Raw genomic sequence first — 20,275 nt, 5'->3', positions numbered from 1 at the left:
AGTATACCATGCATTTCTCATTTAAAATTGTTTGAATCCCTTTATATCAAAAAGTAATACACATAGAATTCTCTTTTTAATCTATTGGATAGCTTTTGTTTCTACTAAAATGTCACTACTATGTCTGATTATTTCTTATGTATGTGTATGCTTAGAAAGAAAGTGAAAAATGCAGCAGTAGACCTTTATTGCTGAATGTGAATAAGGTACTGCCTCATGTCATTTTGAATCACATCAAAAGATGATGTAGCCAAAGGTGGCTTTCATATATAATAGAATTTAGAATAGAGTTCTAAATTTAGTTCAGTTGACAGTTAAAAATCAGCTCATTTGTAGTCTTCAGAATCTGATTTTCAGGACAAGAATATTGATGGGAAAGGCAATTGAATTTAATCAGCCATTCCTTATGTGCTTCATTTAAAGTTGTTTAGACTGTCATTTGTAAGATAAATTGGAGGCACTTGACAAATATTTCTAAGATCACCTAGATGGATTACCTTATACATGTGTAAGCCTCAGTAAAATTCAGATTGAAGCAAGCTGATTTGGAATCCAAAAGGATGTTTGACACAATTGTATTCTCATAGAATTACTTTTAACATCTTCCCCAAATTAATAGATGAAAACATCCCTAGATGACTGTCTAAATAAAATAGATGTTTGTGACAGGTGGTCAATAAATTGAAGTATACAGTTAATATAGCATAAGTGTTTTAAAATCATCTTTTAAATAGGCACATTCTGTTTCCCCAATCAGATTATTGGGTCCTTCAACACAAGGACAATTTTTTCTATTTCTTTGGTAACTTCCCAATGATCTATAAAGTACTCAGCACACGTAGTTCTATGCAATAAATGCTGTTTATTGACTGATAACCAAAAAGAAAACTGCCTGTATGCACTGTTGATTTCTTGGCTCTGCTTTTATTAAAGTTGACTTCAATGCTTTGGGTGGGACATCCTAGGCCTGAGTGTTCAGGTCAGAGAAAGGGAAAATGTCTAATATCTCTATAGTTTTAAGTTAGAAGGCACACATTGCTTCAACTGGAAAATTAAGGATGAAGATTTCAGTGACTACTATACACTTCAACAACAATACTGCATGAGGACATATTCTGATGGAAGTGGAAATCTTCAACATAAAGAAGATCCAACTCACTTCCAGCTGATCAATGATGGACAGAAACAACTACACCCAGAGAAGGAACATTGGGAATTGAATGTAAAATATTAGCCCTACTGTCTATCTACCCAGGTTACTTATACCTTCGGAATCCAATACTTAACGTGCAACAAGAAAATTGGATTTACACATATATATTGTATCTAGGTTATACTGTAACACATGTAAAATGTATGGGTTTGCCTGTCATCTAGGGGAGGAAGTAGAGGGAGGGAGGGAGGGGAAAATTTGGAAAAATGAATACAAGGGATAATGTTATAAAAAAAATTACTCATGCATATATAGTCAAAAAATTTATAATTATAAAATTAATAAAAAAAGATTTCAGTGACTACATGGCCTATTTGAACCTATATTTTTGCCTTTGTTAAATCAATAGTTCATACTTGCAAAATAATTTTAATAAGTATTTTCTGAACTTTATATAGTTACAAGTGTTTATCATTTTACATATACAAATAATCTAAATGCTATGTTGTAATATATATTTGATTTTGAACTGATTTAACTAAAGAAAGATCTGATTTCTTAATTACAGAATTATTACAGAAGATTTAATTACAGAGGAATATGGGAAATCTGGTTCAGATTGAATAACTATAGTATGTTTAAAAAGCTAAAAAAGGGCTAAAAACACTTTCCTACATTTTTTATTTGGAGCTTTTGCATTAATTAAGATTTTTTTCCTTTATAACAAGAGGATATTTTAGTTATAAAAACAGTAGCATTGTTATTTATTAACTAATTAACATAACCAAGATGATTTCAGTGATATTTTTAAATTTACAAAATATGGTAGCACTACAAATAATCTTTGAAACAAATAAATAATTAACAAATGCCATCAATAGCTAGCAAAGACAATAGGAGACACAATAAATTGAATTTTAAACTTGAGATGAGGAAGTCCTGGGTTCAAATGCTGCCTCAGACACATAGTTGGGTGATCCTGGGCAAGTTTCCTTATCTGTGAAATGAGGATATTAATAGCACCTATTTCCAGTACTATTATCAAATAACTTAACATGCATATAGTACTTTGAAAATCTTAAAAACGCTACATAAATTCTAGTTATTTCTAAATGTCTACAAGCTTTTCGAATTTTCTTCTTTTTGGTATTTCAAGATATGTATTTATTTTTGTCTAATGTTATACTACTTGTCATAGCTGAATAAAACTATTGTTTTTGTTCCTTATTTTTTCTAGAAGAAATGGAGACCATAAGACTTACCACTAGAATGAATTGTAGAGATTATTGAGCCTGAAACCCTCAATGTACAGATCACAGGATCATAAATTTAAAAACTGAGGACTACAAGGGCTAACCAAGTCCAATTATGTTTCTACTATATTTCATTATATTTTTAACATTAAGGAAGGAACTTTGCTTTCTTTTTTTTTCTTTTCTTTTTCTTTTTTCTTTTGTTCTATCTCTAAAAAAATGATAGTGACCTCAATACACATGAGAAATCATTTAGTGCTTAAAAGACAAGCGCTTAAAGCAATAGTACCAAACTTTTTTTTTCCTTGTCATGAATCCCTCTGACAGTCTGAAGAAGATAAAATTTATACAATAAGATAAATTGGGCTACAAGGAAAACCCATTGAAATACAATTATCAAAAATTAAAACAAATTCACAAACCTCCTAAAATCTGTTAACAAATACCCAGATTAAGAATTCTTAACTAAGAGTAGTATCTCATCAATTTAAGCACTTTGATACATTTTTAGGGAACCCTCAAATGAAATGTACTGTTATTATATACATGCTATAATGTCTAGGGATCATTTATAGTTTTCTGTACACATAAAAAAATAAGAAAGTGACACATAGAAAAGCAGAATGGAATCCACAATACTTTTCTAGGCATTTTAGAAACAGGACAATTTTTTCCTAGAAAAATACAAAGTCTACATCATATAAATTATACCATAATTGCTGAAAGAATTAATGGAGATTCTCCTAAATTATTAATTCCTAAACCAGGGATTTTCAGTGCCTGGAGAATTTGACACAATTTATTGTTGGAGGCAGAGGAAGCCTTAGGCAAAACTGAGAAGTTCTTTCTACTTGTCCTTGAAATCCATGTCTTTTTCATTCAACAACTATTCTTCATGTCTGGCATCCCTACCATCAAACAGGGTTCTTTTGTTATATGGGAGATGTTAAGGGTCCCTCATTGTTGGGGGAAGAGCTTTGCCTCACTGTTCAATTATCAACTATTCATATTCCCTCAGGTTCATGATATCTTTGAAGATCTGATAAATTAATCCAAAAGGAATGATTTTAATCATGGGGATTTTGGAGGTACTGTTAAGAGAAAGATATTTTGAGCAGTCTTCAGGTGAAGTGGTTCTGTCAAATTAAACAATTAAAATTATTTCTATGGGCAAACCATGTTTTTTCTGAGTAAGAATAGCATTTTTGGCAGAACATCTTTCTCTATGATTAAAAAATTTAGTAGAGAGGTTTATAGTATAAACTAGAGCTATTTAGCAAGTCTCGGGAGATTCTTCAATTGATGGCTCAAAAAGGAAATTTACTACTCAGTTCTAATTTATTTTAAATTCTTTTAGCAAAGATCTTCAGACTAGTAAAAACTGATCCACATAACTAAAGGGATAGAAGCTCAAAATTGGCAAGGTGAAAGTAAAAGTTTTATTCAAATTTAATTAAAGTAACATTTATTTAAAAAGAAAGAAAGAAAGAAAGAAAGAAAGAAAGAAAGAAAGAAAGAAAGAAAGAAAGAAAGAAAGAAAGAAAGAAAGAAAGAAAGAAAGAAAGAAAGAAAGAAAGAAAGAAAGAAAGAAAGAAAGAAAGAAAGAAAGAAAGAAAGAAAGAAAGAAAGAAACATTTATTAAGTGCCTACTTTGTGTAAAACACCATGCTAAGTACTATAAGGAGAGGCAAGAGTAATGTAGAGGAGAAGATGCATAAAATATATTTCTTCTTCTTCTCCTCCTCCTCCTCCTCCTCCTTCTCCTCCTCTTTCTTCTTCTTCTTATTATTATTATATCTTTTTATTTACAAAACATATGCATGGGTAATTTTTTTCAACACTGACTCTTACAAAACCTTCTGTTGCAAATTTTCCCCTTCTTCTCCCTACCCCCTCTCCTAGATGGCAGGTAGTCCAATACATGTTAAATATGTTAAGTTATATGTTAAATCCAATATCTGTATACATATTTATACAGTTATCTTGCTGCACCAAAAATAATATCTAGAAAGAAAAATAAACCTGAGAAAGAAAACAAAAATGCACAGAAAACAGAAAGAGTGAAAATACTATGTTGTGGTCAACATTCAGTTCCCATGGTTCTCTCCCTGGGTGTAGTTGATTCTCTTCATTGCTGGACAATTGGAACTGGTTTGAATCAACTCATTATTGAAGAGAGCCACGTCCATCAGAATTGGTCATCCAATACATACTTTCTCTTTGCAGATTTTAGTCCAGTGACCAGACACAATACATAAATTACATCTTCATCACTGTTTGCATTACCTCTATCCAAAATAGTATATTTCATTAAATAAATTTAAATCTACCAGAGAGTACTCAAAGAATATGTGGATATGATCACTAATTTTATAAATAAAACTGAATCCTTAAAAAAATCCTTACTAAATGCCTTTTGTGGAATGGAAGTGTGACTCTATGTTTTTGAAGACTGCCAATATGGCACAGATTCAGGTACAAACTACTTTGGAAGTATTGAGTACCTGTATGAAGACCTGTATAGCTACGCTTGGAGAGTTTATCCTTAGAAGACCACATGATTGGTTTTTTCCCCAACATTAGCAACTCTAAAAAGATAATCTGTCAAAGCATATAGAGTTTACTGTCTACATTGGAGAAAGAAGTTCCACACTACTTAAATTACATTTTGAAAAATACTGAAGTATTCTATTTCTCATCATACAAGTCCATAAAAGTGCTACTCTCATGCCCCATGGAATGGAGAGGTGATGTAGCCTTCCCAAAGGTTATGCCAGATAATCACAACATGTTCTATCATATTGGAAAAAGCTTCAAAGGATCATCCTAGTAACAAGGACCAGAATAGCTAAATAGGGAAAAAACTCATTATTAGTTGCCTGACTGATAGGTGACAAGAATTTACTATGACAATCTATTAAACAAATATAAATATAGATTTGGTTGAATAAACTAATCAGATCACAAGATAAGAAATTGTCTAAATATCCTCTAAAGTACCTTATAGTTTTAAGCTTATGATCCCAAGAATATATATAATGAATACTTTCTTCAAGGGAAGAGTTGGGAAGGTGCTAGACACAGGTGTGAAAGATCACAAAAAGAAAATAAATTATATCTTAGTAGGCAGAAAATGACAACTTATCTATGTAAAAATAATTTCTGCAGTACCTTTCTATGTATACTCTAACAACATATTAGAGGAAAGATCAAGATTAATATTTAATTAGAGGAATAATAGTGAAAAGATATGACACAATTAAAATAGTTCTAATATAACTTATTACAAGACACAGAAATTAAAAAATTGGAAATAGATGCAAGAATTTACACTGGCAAATTATCAACTTGTCCTAAGGATATCTGACTGATATAATTTAATTAATACAGTAAAGATGCTAAAAGAGACTAGAAGTTGCCTTAGAAAGTAATCATTTAGCCTCTTTACTAAATAGAGTGGCTTGGCAGGCAAAATAGCAACATTGAATTTAATAATAAATTTGTAAATCTTATAGAGGAAAAAGGAGTAGGAGACAAGAAATTTGCGGAAGATTTTTTGGTAAAAAAACAAATTGAATGAAGGGACATTCTCAGTTTTTACTGCAATAATGAACAATGTTTGAATCCATCTAACAGAACTATTTGCTTAGCCAAGTAGTGTCTATTGGAACTCCCTACATGCAACAAATGTTTAACCTTCATGACTCTCTAGGAAGAATACCCATTGATCATCTAATACATGTAAAAAGAATTGCCTTAAAGCTTCTATTTTGATTAAATTAATGGTGCAGGAAATAGAATGTTTTTGCAAATCTTTACCAGAGCTTCTCCCTGCTGCTTGTAACAAAAACTTTACCATCTTTAATAAAAGTTATTTTTACTACCATACTCATGATTCAATGATTCTTATTCCAGTACTCAGAATTATTTGAACTCAGGCCCTCCATAAGCCACAGCTGGTAAAATATGATGGGATAATATTGCCTCCTAGAATAATGGGAAGGGGAATTTATAGAAAGTTTAACAAAAGGCTAAGTTAAGTCAAGCAATTAATTGCAATGGAATTTAAGGATGAATCTGAAAGAAAAATGAACAGAAGGAAAATGAAAAAAGAAGGTCTTAAAAGCTTCTATAACCCATTTTTCAATAAGGGATAATAGAACCATCACATTTGGACTAGTCATAATCTGAAATGTGCTATACGAAATATAAATGCCACTAAATCAAAAGAGATAAGAAGAGTTGACAAAGACCAAGTATACAAAAGAAAGGTCCCTCCAGAGACTAGAAAAATTTTGAAGGAATTGAATGATCCATTAAAATATATGTCTGAAATAGAAGAAAGTACCACACATATGAAAAAAATAGCAAATATTATAACTGAGAATAGGTGCTGCAAAACTGTCAATAACTATTGGTCCACATACCTACTTTTCTAGCTCCACAAAATTTTTATTAAAATAATCTATAGACATATCAAGGGCATTTGTGATGAGAGCATAATGAAACAATCAGGCTTTTACAAATGATATTTTACAACAGAACACACATGTTTATACTCATGATTGGCTGAAATGTGTGGAGAATGGAAGATCCCTCCTGTGCTTATTGCTTGCTCAATATAAGAAAGCATTTTTTTAAAGCAGTATAATTTTTGAAGGTCTTTTGGTAAATTTTGTTATATGCACATGTCAAAATCATACTAGATTTTTTTGAAAAATGAATCAAGATAAATTTGCTTAAGTATCCAGGCTGGAAACATAAAGTAGATGAAAAATATCTTTCTCATTGTATGCGATACAATTGTACAAAAAAAATCCATAGACTTGGTCAGTTTCATCCTATTATTTATATCAGGCTTCTGAAGTTCACATGCTTTCTAAATAATTGAATAGTGCTTAAATCTACAGACAACCAGTGACATCTGCAGATTTTGAGACCCTTTCTTTGCAAAATATGCCTTTACTTACCCAAACCACACAACCACAACTGCCACACCCATGGACCTTCCCATCTCTGAAAAGTAATAAAAGAAAGTTTCTCATAGCTTTTTTTTTGGGGGGGGCAAGCTTGTTTATTTTGTTTTGTAGTTTCACAATATTCATTTTTTATTGTCTTGAGGTTGTTATTCTTTCCAATTTACATGGTTGTAATCATTGTTTATTGTTTTTCTGGCTCTGCTTAATTCACTTTGCTTCAATTCATACAAGTTTGCCATGCTTCTCTATATTCACCATATTCATTAATTACAGCTGTGAGAAATGATTCATTTGGATTCCTACTCAATTTCAATCAGTATTAATAAGTTTGATATTTCACACAAATCATATAAGGATAATTGGGAAAGATAGGTTCTTATACTAAGCCTTTATAGAAGGTTTCAAACTTTTATGTAATGTTTACTACTTGTTTACTAGCTATGAAATTAGCAAAGATATTTCCCTCCTGTTTTACTCAAATTCCACATTCAAACCTAGCATGGATGGGATGTCTTGATTCTTTGAAAAGTCCCCCAATTTATATTTGTACTTCCAGACTACTCTGTCTTGCCCAAAATGTTCAAGTGACCAACTTATGACCACTTGGTCACCAGAAATGACTCTTGCTTTGTCCATCTTGCCTTGGCCCTCATGAGCAAGTTCTAGCAACCAATGAAATTCTTTATTTTACTATGTCTCTTTTGCATACGTGGATATCAAACCTTACAAAAGGCGAGGCTCTAAGGAGCTTTCTATAAAAGCCCCAGAGAACTTTGAAGAGACAATGGACCCTTTAATAAAGTGCCATTGGTTCATAGCTGTGCCTCAGTTTCTTTTATAGTAGGTTGGACAATTTTAAACTATACACAACAAAATTCCACTATATTCTGATCCCCTAATTTGTTTAGCTATTCTCCAATTAATAAGCATCCACTTCATTTCCAGTTTTTTGCTACAAAAAAGTGCTATTATAAATATTTTGGTGTATATAGAATTTCTATTTCTGTCAATGTCCTTTTTGGGGTGTGTGGTTAGCATGCAATCTCTGATCAAAAGGTATGGAAAAAGTGGCACTATATTTGTATAATTCCAAATTGCTTTCCAGAATAATTTTTTTTCACAGCTTTACCATAAAATATTTGTGTGCTTTCTTCTCAGTACACCTCAATATTGACTATTCCCATAGGGAATAGGGCTTGTTCCCTTTTCCTCTAAGAAAAATTTCTTTTCCTCAGGTACCACCTCCAAGATGATTTTCTTGTCTCCTCCCTATCCTTCAAGTTCTTTGCATTGTTTCCTTCTGAAAGTTACTATGCATATATCCTCAGTTCTGCTATAATGTGATATAATATCTTCCTAAAAATCTCTGTGCTATGTAAAATCCTGGGGGATTTATGAGGAAAATGGAGCTAAGAGTTCAACTCTCAAAAACTTCATCAGTGACATATACAAAAAGATCTTAGTGAAGTTTGCAAAGTGATTTTCATTTCTGCTTAACATACAAAAATATATGCTTTACATATTTTCATTTAATCTTCAAAACACCTCTGTGAAGTAGTTTTTCGGTATGGAGTGTTTAGGGGAAGTTAGAACCGCCAGGGTCAGGGCTTGCTGAACACTTTTTAGGGCTGTTCATTCACTTTTGGTGTCTACCTGCCAATTTGCCCCTGTGGTTCCAAGAAACTGTTTTTCTCTTTACATGCTTTCTTGGTGATCATATCCAGTCTCATGGATTCAGTTATCATCTCTGCAGGTTTCATCTTTCTCTTGGACATCGGGCCTTGGATCTCAAAAAGAGGCGACATGAGGACCCTGGGACACACCTGCGTGTTGGTAGTGGAACAAGGTGATAGTTCTGAAAAGAATACCCAGGCTTTGTCTGATGGACAGGAAGAGAACCAGGAATACAGGACCACAGGGAAGAGAACATTTCCAGCATCAGATCCTGCTGAAGGTCAAGAAAGAGGAGGGTTGATAAGCAGCTATTGGAGTTAACTGACCAAGGATGCGCCATTCATTTCAGTGGCGTGGGCGGAAGCCGGACTCCACTATTGGGAGGTAAGAAAGAGGAAGAAATAAACGTGGAGACCTAAAAGTTCGCTGCTAAAGGAGAGGTAATGTAGCGTAGTAAACCAGCGGCCAGTCCCGCCGCGGACTTCCGCTGTGTTGTAAAGAAGTGCGACTTCAGAATAATTTTCCAGTGTGTTTTGCACAGATTTACTGAGGAGAAGGCGCCCGAGGTAACAAAAAGCCAGGACAAGGAGAACTGGTTAGTGCGTAGGAAGGCGCAGCTAACAGGCTATTTAAGCGGGAAGGGGAACGAGGGAAAGTCAAGGAGACTTAAAGTGGCATCGGGTCAGCCATGCACAGCATCCATCCACCTGGTGAAGGACCCTAGAGAACCCAGCTGCGGACCTTTTCTCCTACGAGACAGAAGCGTTCCTGATGTTGCTATGCAACCACGCTTTGCTACAGCCCGGGCAAAAAAAAAAAAAACTAGAGGTGTCTAATTTACTGCCTCCCTGAGTCACTTCAATCTCAGGTCCTCCCAAACATTTAAAAATGCGATATTACAAGCTTCCATCCCCTAATTATTACCCTATTTCACCTAACGTTAAGTCGAAAACAGGCAAGAGGGGCTTGTTTCGTTTTCTTTTTATTCAGGCTCAGTATGGGCCGTCCCTCACTCCGAGGCCCCCTGCCGCCTGGCGTTGCTGGGTAGGAGTGGACACTACTCGGGGCTAGCCATGGGGAGTATTGAGATGGATCCTCTGCTTCTGGCCTGGAGCTACTTTAGGCGCAGGAAATTCCAGCAGTGCGCCGATCTTTGCACACAGGTGCTGGAGAAAGCTCCTTTTGACCAGGTACCAGCCCTCCATGGCTCCCGGGTTTGGGGATGGGGGGGAGGGGCGCGCCCTCCTCTCTCAGGGAGTGTCTGGGGGGTGTCGGCCCTTATCTGATCTGACCCACTTGTGGCAGGAGAGGTGGGGCCCAGCAAGCACCTTCTCTGACGCATCCCAGAGGCATAACGACTCCTGCACTTTGTGACCCGAGAAACCTTGGACCACGCACACGGAGACTGCATCTCTGCCTACATACAACAGCCGTATATACCTACCGTATACCAAGGTTCCCAAAAGTTTTAGTGCAGCCAAATAAAATTTATAGGGCTTGAAGCGAAGTTTAAAACTACTGAGACTGGGGAAACCTTGCTTATGCATGTACACGAACGTACACACATTCATATCCATGCATATATCTGCACATATCCACGTGTATAATGTATATGTATACATACACACGTGTGTCTCTGCCTGTGTCTATATAACATTACATGATATTTGCCCTCGAGTGAATTATTCATGAGGAATTTTTATTTTCTTTTGGACCGGTGATTAAAATAGCATGGGAAATTGTAGGGGTGGAAACTTTCATGCTGCTGATAAGTTACTTGTACCACAGTACTGGATATATACAAGTGAATGAATGAACGGTGCACTTGTTAAATGCTGATTCTGTGCAAAACGCTATGCTGAGCTTGGGGGGAGGGGATTTACAGACAGAAAGACAGTCCCTTCTCTCCAGTTAAATTGTAATAGGGGGAGACAGCGCATCTGGAAAGTTTCAACCACAAGTCAGACGGAGAAAGCCCCTTGCAAAATAGGTGATCATGCTTGTTTTTGGATGTCATTTCCCTCGATAAAATCCCACATTGCCCTGTGGTGTCAGGCTGAAGTTGGGGATGCGTGGCCCCTCCCACATAGAACTTGTTTTTTCTGGGTGATGGCTGTAAGAGTTAGATTAGAAGCGCGACAGGTAGGGGTATTGTCACGCACTCCCAGGGCTCTTGTGCTTATCTGCCTGTTGGTCTAGTTGTTGAAGGAAGTGGGGTAAGTGGGCCCTTCTTCACAATAATTTCCCCTATTAGTGAGGGCTAATGTTTAAAGAAAACTGCTGTTCCAAAGGTGGTTGGGCTCAGGGTCTTGAGTTGTATCCATCGGAGTCTGACGGGATATGGTGGGCAAGGTGGAGGTAATTTGGCTTACTATTCAGTATTGGGGCATCCGAAAAGTTGGTTCCCCTGACAGATCTAAGTGGGCTAAGGCGCAGACTGTGAGGGAGCTTTGAGGGATGGGGCGGAGGGAAACTGTTCTTCCTGATTCTCTTACCTTTTTATTTTCCTTTGCTAGCTCACATTTTTCTGACTGAGGTCTTTTCCTGTTTTTCTTCCACACTGAGTAACCTATTGTCTCCATGCAAATGACACACAGATCAGCACATATATGTACTTTAAATAAGTGTGTGTCCCCATATGACATGTATGTGTATGTGTATATATCTAGCCTTAGCTTCCCCCTTCCGTTTTGGTTTCTCATCACCGATTGCCTATTAGACATATGACCAAAAACATGAAGATATTTCTCATGTTATCGTGATGTCTCATGTTAAAAATTGAACTTATCTTTCTTTAATCCTAAACCCGCCTTTCTTCCAGTTTTCTTTGTTTCTGTTGAGAGTACAACCAATGTCTCTAGTTCATGATCTTGGCAACATTTTAGATTATTCCCTCCTCTTCACCCTCATATCCAATCAGTTATTAAAACTTTATTATCTTGGAGGGGGAGGGTGAATGTGAGTACTCTGAGCCTGGAATACAGAGCTTTTTTTGTTCCTCACTTATTGGCAATGATTTGATTAACAAAAATAATTTGATTTTTTGAGAAGACTCCATCATCTTAGAGATTTCCTGCCAACAAAGGAAGTTCTGAAAAGACTAGCCACAGGAAAACAAAAATAAAAACTTTTTTTTTCCCCACAGTAACAAATATGATTTTTAGTAACTCCTTTGACTTCAAGATCTAGACACTTCCTCTCACTTTTTTTCTGCTGTGCAATGTTGCAGATTGACTGTACTCAAATCTGGTCTAGAAATCTGTGAAAACCCAGTCTATATCAAGAAGCTGCACTTGCTCCCAATGAGCACTAATCATCTTTTCACTGTGACTGCTGGCTTTCCAGTCATACAGACCTGCTGTTGAATGAAATTCTGCCTTTGACCTTTTAGGGAACCAAGTTTGAGAACCTACCACAACATTAATTTTGTATCTCTTTCTTGCATCTGATCCTGTTTCTCCACTCAATTACCACTGTAAATTTAGGCCTTCCTCACCTCCCTTAGATTATTGCAATATGGGGGGCAGCTAGGTGGCGCAGTGGATAGAGCACCAGCCCTGAATTCAGGAGGACCCAAGTTCAAATGTGATCTCAGACATTTAACACTTCCTAGCTGTGTGACCCTGGGCAAGTCACTTAACCCCAGCCTAAGGGGGGAAAAAAAAGATTATTGCAGTATTCTTTTACTTGATCTACCAGCAAGTCTCTCAGCACTTCAATCTAGCCTATGTACTTCTGCCAAAGTTATTTTTCTTATGATTATCTGTCTCATGTGACTCCACTATTTAGTCACTTCCCTTGTTTCTTGCCCTTAGGAGAAAATATAAATTCTTGTTTAGGTCTTAAAGCTGTACATGATGGGGCTTCTTTAAAGCTTCATTGAACATTTCTTTATCTTTCTCCTTTTGAGATCCAGATGAACTGGTCTTCTCGAAGTTCTTTCCCATCTTTACCTCTCCTTAGTACTGGCTATCCTAGTGCTTAGATTTGACTCCCTCTACCTCCTGCTTTCTTTCAAGATAAAGCTCAAATATTTTTCCTGATCCCATCTCCAAATGCTAGTGCTTGCTCTCTCTTGAACTAATTTGTCTTTTGCAATTTTGTATATATTGGTATTTATCTGGTTTGTATTTTTATGTATATTTATTTTCTTCCTTGGTAGATTGTAAGCTTCTTTCAAATAGGAATTATTTTATTCTTTGTACTTGTATTTCCACTGCTTGCTACATAGTGCTTAATAATACTTGTTGATTGATGAATGGTGAATAAATAGTAACCTAGAAAGATAATATATAAATATGTGTGTTGATAATGATGACAGCAATATACCATACTTGGTAATAATAATTGTAATAGTAATCTTTTTAGGATAACTCCTCCCCCCCCTTGATTTGGAAATGAAGAAACAGAGAGATCAACTATGTCAAGTTAACAAACATTTATTAAGTACTATGTGCATACACTGTGTTAAGTCCTGAGGCTTTAGGAGCTCACATTCTATTATGACATGCAAAGGTCTTTGAATTGTTATGGGGAGTATTTTTTTTTAATCTGCAAAAATTTATTAGAATGGGTTCTTGAAAACTATATATTAGAACACAAATTTTATGAACTTGGAGTGCAGTTCAGGTGATGGGCTGTTTGCTTATTATCTGAGATCCAGCCTAGTTCATATAAAGACTTTTATCATTAGATTGGACAAAGGGTGCTCAATTTTTTAACCACTGGAATTTACAGAGAGATTGAAATCTTTTTGGTGGAATCCTTGCTAATAATAGTCTTTGCTGCATTATTACAATGAAAAGAATCTGAGTTTGAATCCAAGCTCTGGATTGTTGTAGGAGTACTCTGTCTGGTTGATCTCCCAGCCTCAGGAATCTGTTGTCCCCAATTCATCTTCTATTCAGTTGTCAAGATGATTTTTCTAAAGCATGGGTCTTAGTCATTTCCCTTCTCAGTAAGTTCCTATGGCTTTTTTTTATTTGCTTCATCAGATTATGTCATCTCCATGTCTTGTTCTTCCTGCTTCTCTAGACTTCTTATACTTTCCTCTCCTCTCCACACTCTTAAGATTCAGTTTTAGTGGTCTTTTTTGGGGGGAGGGGAGACATTTGGACTTAAGTGACTTAAGGGTCACACAACTACCAAGTAGCTGAGGTCATGTCCCCTGGACTCCAGGGCTTGTACTCTCTGCACTGTACCACTAACTGTCCCTTTTACTGACCACTTTTGAAATTCCTCCAGTTCAGAATTCCATCTCTTTGCTGTCCTGCAGTCTGGAGTAGGTTTTCACCTTCACCTTGTCTTGGTTTTCCCTGACTTCCTTCAAGTCTCAGCTCAAATCCCACCTTCTACCAGAGTCCTTATTGGGTCCCACCAGCTGCTGGTTCCTTCTCACATATTACTTTCCATCTACTTTCTGTAATATCCTTCACTAGAATGGGAGCTCCTTCAAGGGCAAAGACTATTGTTTTACCTCATATTTATAGCACTTAGCACAACTCCTGGCACATAGTAAGTGGTTAATGAATGCTTGTGGCTGACCTCTGTAGCCTCAGTTTCTTTATCTGTAAAAGGAAGAGGTAGCCTTGAAAGTTCCTTCCCAGCTTTAATTCTGTGACCTTATCGTCTTATGAATTCTGAGGTCTAGGAAACTCAAGCTCAATTTTGTATCTAGAAAGTTTCAAATCAGTGTTCCTTGGTGTGATGAATTATCAGATTTTAGTAATTGTTACCTTGGAAAGCAGAGAGTCTGAGTCAGAGGGATGAAGTGTATAAGAGGGAGCAGTTTATGAAAAGAAAGAAACTATATATAGCCTTAGTTAGACTGGTGTATGTGTTTATGTTGGGAGGTACAGTCAGGCAAGTTGGGGTTGGGGAGGAAGACAGGCTTATGAGGGCAGACCTAAGTAGAATATCCCCCAGGGCTGCCAGTTTGAGTTGGGTATTTGGGGATGGGGAGAGGAAAATGACAGCTTTAGGCCAAAGCCTATCATGCTGTCATTGTTCTTAATACTTAATGGATTTATATTAATTACTGAATCAACACAACCGTTCATTCTTTTACTTTGGTTAATAAAGTGTATAGCAAATGTTCATTTACCATGAATTTAATTGTGCCTGAAAAAATAGTTCAATGTGAATGCATAAAGGGAAGAAATTTTAAAAGGCCTTACATGTAGGAAGATGACCTAGAGAGAACACTCTTCTGAGGCTTAATGTTGATCATCCCGATTAGTTGCCTGATCTTATTACTGTTCTTTTTGTTCCATATGTCAGATAGAAGCTTTAATACTGGTCCTATTTTTTTTTCTAGTTCTGTTGTAATTAAAAGCAATTCTAAAGTATAATTTATCCTAGGTAATATGAAATTTTTGCTGCATTGTTTTTTAAATAAAATTAGAATGTTTTAAAGGCAGAGAACTGGATTTATATTCCACTTCTACCACTTAATTACCAATTCAACTCGGGCCTAGTTTCCTCATATATAAAATGAGGAATTCGGCTGATTTCTCCTTTCAGTTTTCTGTTGATGACCCTACAGTTCCTCACCTGGATGTGCTTCTTTGTCCCCTGGATTCTTCTAATTCTTTGTTTTGAACTTGAATTCTATATTGGTTTATAGCTGTCTTTACTCGCCCATTCCCACGTTTATAATTCAATTCAGTAGACATTTATTTAGCACCTGTTATGTTCAAGGCATGATGCCAACCCCTGGAGAGCCACAGGCACAAGCTTGCAGAGCAAAAGGGGAGGGTGAGACGAGAACACCAGCAGGGTTGTGCTGCAGCTAGTTCCTTGGGCATTTCTTACCTTGGAAATGCCACAAATTGAGACTCTATATTGCTTTATTGACTGTCTAAAAAAGTGTGCTGTCTACGGACAGGTTATTCAGCAAGCACTGACCAGCACACAGCCTTGCAATCTAATTGGAAAAATAATGAGGGAGAGAGTAGTAACAATTGAGGAAGGGGGATCTTCATCATCCCTTTTTCCTCAAAAAGTACAGTACTTTACAGAAGGCCCTCAGTAAATATTGGAATTTATCAAATTAACAATTTTTCAACTTTTTAGAGTAATTATGTGAAAAAAAACTATCAAAGGCTATATACCCTTAACAGTGAAAGTGATAATAATCTGCTAATTCAAGCAGGAATTCATTGACTTAACAAGCATTTATTAGGTATAAATCTCATAACAGATTGGCATGGTGCTAAGGCCCTAGGAATGTAAAATAAAAAAAACCAACAATTCTTGCCTTCAGGAAGCATACATTTTGTAGGGAGAAACTTCATCCCTATGTAAATACAAATTGTAAACAAAACAGTTTAGAGGGTAGAAGGGGCAAAAACTCTGTTCTTGTTGAATTATAAAAATTTACTCTTGGAAGAAACACTGGGAAGTGAATGTAAATTGTTAGCACTAATATCTGTCTGCCCAGGTTACATGTACCTTCGGAATCTAATGCTTATTGTGCAACAAGAAAATGGTATTTACACACATGTATTGTATCTAGGTTATATTGTAACACATGTAAAATGTATGGGATTGCCTGTCATCGGGGGGAGGGAGTAGAGGGAGGGAGGGGATAATTTAGAAAAATGAATACAAGGGATAATATTATAAAAAATATATAATAATAAAAAAAAGGAAAAAAATTACTCTTGGGATCCTAAAAAAAGAAAAAGGACCCACATTTGCAAAAATGTTTGTAATAGCCCTTTTCATAGTGGCAAGGAATTGGAAGCTGAGTGGATGCCCATCAGTTGGGGAATGGCTGAATAAATTATGGTATATGAATGTTATGGAATATTATTGTTCAGTGATATGACCAGTAGAATGATTTCAAGGAGGCCTGGGGGGATTTACATGAACTGATATTAAGTGAAATGAGCAGAACCAGGAGATCCTTGTAAACAGCAACAACAAGACTATAGGATGATCAATTCTGATGAATGAAGCTCTTTTCAGGCCAAATCCATTGATCTTGTGATAAAGAGAGCCACCTGCAACCAGAAAGAGGAGTGTGGATCACAACGTAGTATTTTCACTCTTTTTGTTGTTGTTTTCTTGCTTTTTGTTTTCTTTCTCTTTTTTCTTCCTTTTTGATCTGATTTTTCTTATGCAGCAAGATAATTGTGGAAATATGTATAGAAGAATTGCACATGTTTAACATATATTGTATTACTTGCCATGTAAGGGAGGGAGTGGGGAAAAGAGAGGGAGAAAAAGAAATTTGAAATGTAAGGTTTTGCAAGGATCAATGAACTTGTATGCATATGTTTTGAAAATAAGAGCTTTAAAAATTTTTGCTTGGTGGCAATTTAGAGCTTTTTAAATGTGTGCAAATTTTGCATATAGTAATAATAAAACCTTTTAAATTTTACTGTTATACAATTATCTTGTGTAAGTGCTGTCACTGGTAGTTTTTACCTTCAATTTCAAAGGGAAATTGGGACTGAAATGAAAATAATAATAGCACTTACCTCACAGGCTTATTGTCTGATATTGGTTGAATTGTTTTTTTCTTTGTTCTGATTTTAAAGTTTTCCCAATCTTTAATAGTATGTTACTTATTTCTGTATTCCTTTGCATTTTTTTCTATTAGTTACTAAAAAATTTGGAAATAACCGAGCAGTTAGTTTGGTAAACTCATTAGAATCAGACTAAGTATCTATGGCAATTAAGAATTTCCAGAAGACAATTCTCTGTTGTAATTAGTAACTTAAGAAATGGGTACCCTGAGGAGAGAGGAAGCTAACATCTGAGTGGAAGATGAATAATTACTAGTTTTGAGGCAATGATGGTAAACTTCTTTGACTATCAGTTTACCTGTTTTGAAGAAGATACAGACAGGAATTTTCATTTTACATAGTAGGAAGCTCATTTAGTTGTCTAAAAAGGATGTAATATATTATGATGTTAATCTGTATTAACACAATCTATTTTAAAAGAATTCCTTCTAGCTAGATCATCTACTTGAATGGAAATAATACTTTTAACTTTACACTGGATTCTATGTTTTTCAAAGTACTTTCACATGAATTATCTCATTTAATATTAATAACAAACCTAGAAGATTAGAAATTATCATCCCTGTTTGTCAAGGCTATGCCAAGGAACATGATGGGAATCCCCTGTTTGTCAAGGAACTATGGAGGGAAGGTCAGGGTCTCATGGTCAAACTATTTGAAAATCCAGAGCTAGGTTTTCTTTTATTCTGTTGCCTGGTTCAATGTTTTGGGTTTTGTACCCATATTCCCTCCTATTAAGATAGCCTTATACTTCATGGGTACTTCTCTGGGAAGTGATAGATTTTCTCACAAAACAAAATTTGAAAAGAATATAGATTTGACACAATGAAATATTAAATCTTCAATGTTTTTCTCTTCCTGACAGATCTTCATACTAAAAGATATTATGCCTATTTTCCTTTAGGAGCTTACTTTTTAATTCCCATTTGAACCTAACTTGCTCTAGTTGCCATAGGCTGTATTCGTTTTATTTAGCTAGATATGCTAGTAAGTAACCTGCAAAGCATTATGTTTAAAATGAATTGTGAGCAGCTTTTGACTTCTTTGTTTTCTCAATGGATGTAAGGTTGGGCATCTGTAAAGAGAACCTTTTTGTCAATGGTCCTAGATACCTGAATGTTCTAAAAGCTTCCAGTGAACAAATGACGGTGAATGAGGTTCCCAAAGTCTCATTCCAGTACTCTGAAGACTTCTCCTGACTCCTAATTCAGAGACTGCTGGGAATTCTGGGGTGAAAGGTACCTCTGAGGCTATTTTATCCAACTTCTACATTTTAAAGAGAAGAACCTTGAGGTCCAAGAGGTTAAGTGACAAAAGTCACAAAAATCACACAGATGGATGGATATTCTTGGATATTCCCATCTTCTTCGGTAGATTAAGGGCATTGTTGAGTGCAAAACCAGTACATAATACTAGGGTATATATCTTGGTGGGCTGGTAGAGAAAGATTCTTCTTGACTAGAGTTTTGCTACAATAAAGCACTTAGAACAGCACACATAGTAAGTGTATTGTATATATTAGCTATTAGTATTGTAGTTATTAGTTTGATTACTTTTTTCATGTTTCTTCCTTAAGTACTCTTCTATTTCATTTTATCTGTTCCTCCTCCTTGGATTTCCTAGTTTAGAGCTAGGGATATTCAGAGAAGATCCAAGCTTGAAACTTGATTACCTTTAAAGTCCCTTCCAACTTTAAGATTCAGTAGTTCCTTGTTCAATTGATTCACATATATTCTGACCAAAACTCCTTCTGCCTTTTAGATTCTATATTATTTTTTTGCTTTCCTCAAGCTACTGTACCTTCTACTTAGTTTTATTCAGTTGGTATCAACTTTGGCAAGGAGACACAAGCTTATTACACATTTCCTTTATAGTTATAATTACAGCATATTAGGATTGGTGAATATACATACATATATATATATATATATATATATATATATATATATATATATATATATATATATATATATATGCACACACACACACACACACACAAAGACATATATACAATGACTTTGTTTATATCTTAGCTTATATGGTTCTAGGAGACAAATAATTTCTTCTACTTTTCTTGTAATTCTCTAATAAAATATGCTATCCTTTGTACTGGGTGTTCAATAAGCTTTGATCATTACACATATGTGAAAGTAAAATTTTTTTAAATGAATGGAAGTATTCCGAGTCTAAACAATTAAGCACATAAATATGTGAGAATACCAAGATATAAAAGTGTTACCAATGATATGTTCTTTATGTAAGTTTCATAGGACAGTGTTATAATTACAGAATTTTTATAAACAAGTTTGGTTTCCAAAATAGAGTTGAAAAACAATACATATTTCCTTTTACTATAAAGACATGTTCATTCTCCATCATTGATTAAAACACAGTTTGTCAATTTATAATAATGATTAATCATTTTTAGTATTTTTAAATAGTCTTTTTAGTTTCTGAAAATAGTATTTTTTTAAAAAAATGACAACTGTCAAGAATCTTAGATATTTAAAATTGCAGCAATCTCATCAACAATTTTTGATGTTCATTGGCACATGTAGTCAGAGATGGAACCATCTGATATTTCTTGGGTCTTTTCTGTTGTTTCAAGGGTCTTCTCCTTTTCTGTCTCTCTTCAATGGACAAGGTGAATACGAATCATTGGCACCCATTTGATTCCTTCTC

At 35.2% G+C, this 20,275-nt stretch overlaps 1 protein-coding gene across 3 annotated transcripts in view; it reads left to right on the top strand.

Annotated features, from left to right (window-relative positions):
• The first annotated feature begins 9,293 nt into the window (after positions 1–9,293).
• The window catches only part of TTC8 (tetratricopeptide repeat domain 8), a 48,735-nt gene continuing 37,753 nt past the window's right edge, over positions 9,294–20,275 (top strand). Inside the window, exon 1 of one of the 3 annotated variants that reach the window (XM_074289780.1) lies at positions 9,294–9,443. Coding sequence is in view for 1 of the 3 variants with exons in the window: in XM_074289778.1 (XP_074145879.1) it covers positions 10,133–10,249 (117 nt within the window). In the remaining 2 variants the exon portion in view is untranslated. Of the gene's footprint in view, positions 9,444–10,071; positions 10,250–20,275 lie in introns of those variants that run through there. The other 2 variants (XM_074289778.1, XM_074289781.1) reach the window with 2 other exon arrangements.

This window comes from Sminthopsis crassicaudata, chromosome 2 (genome assembly GCF_048593235.1).
Source record: "Sminthopsis crassicaudata isolate SCR6 chromosome 2, ASM4859323v1, whole genome shotgun sequence".
Classification (NCBI taxonomy): domain Eukaryota; kingdom Metazoa; phylum Chordata; class Mammalia; order Dasyuromorphia; family Dasyuridae; genus Sminthopsis; species Sminthopsis crassicaudata.
Note: the sequence above shows the minus strand (reverse complement) of the source record. Positions and strands in the feature narration are given on the sequence as shown.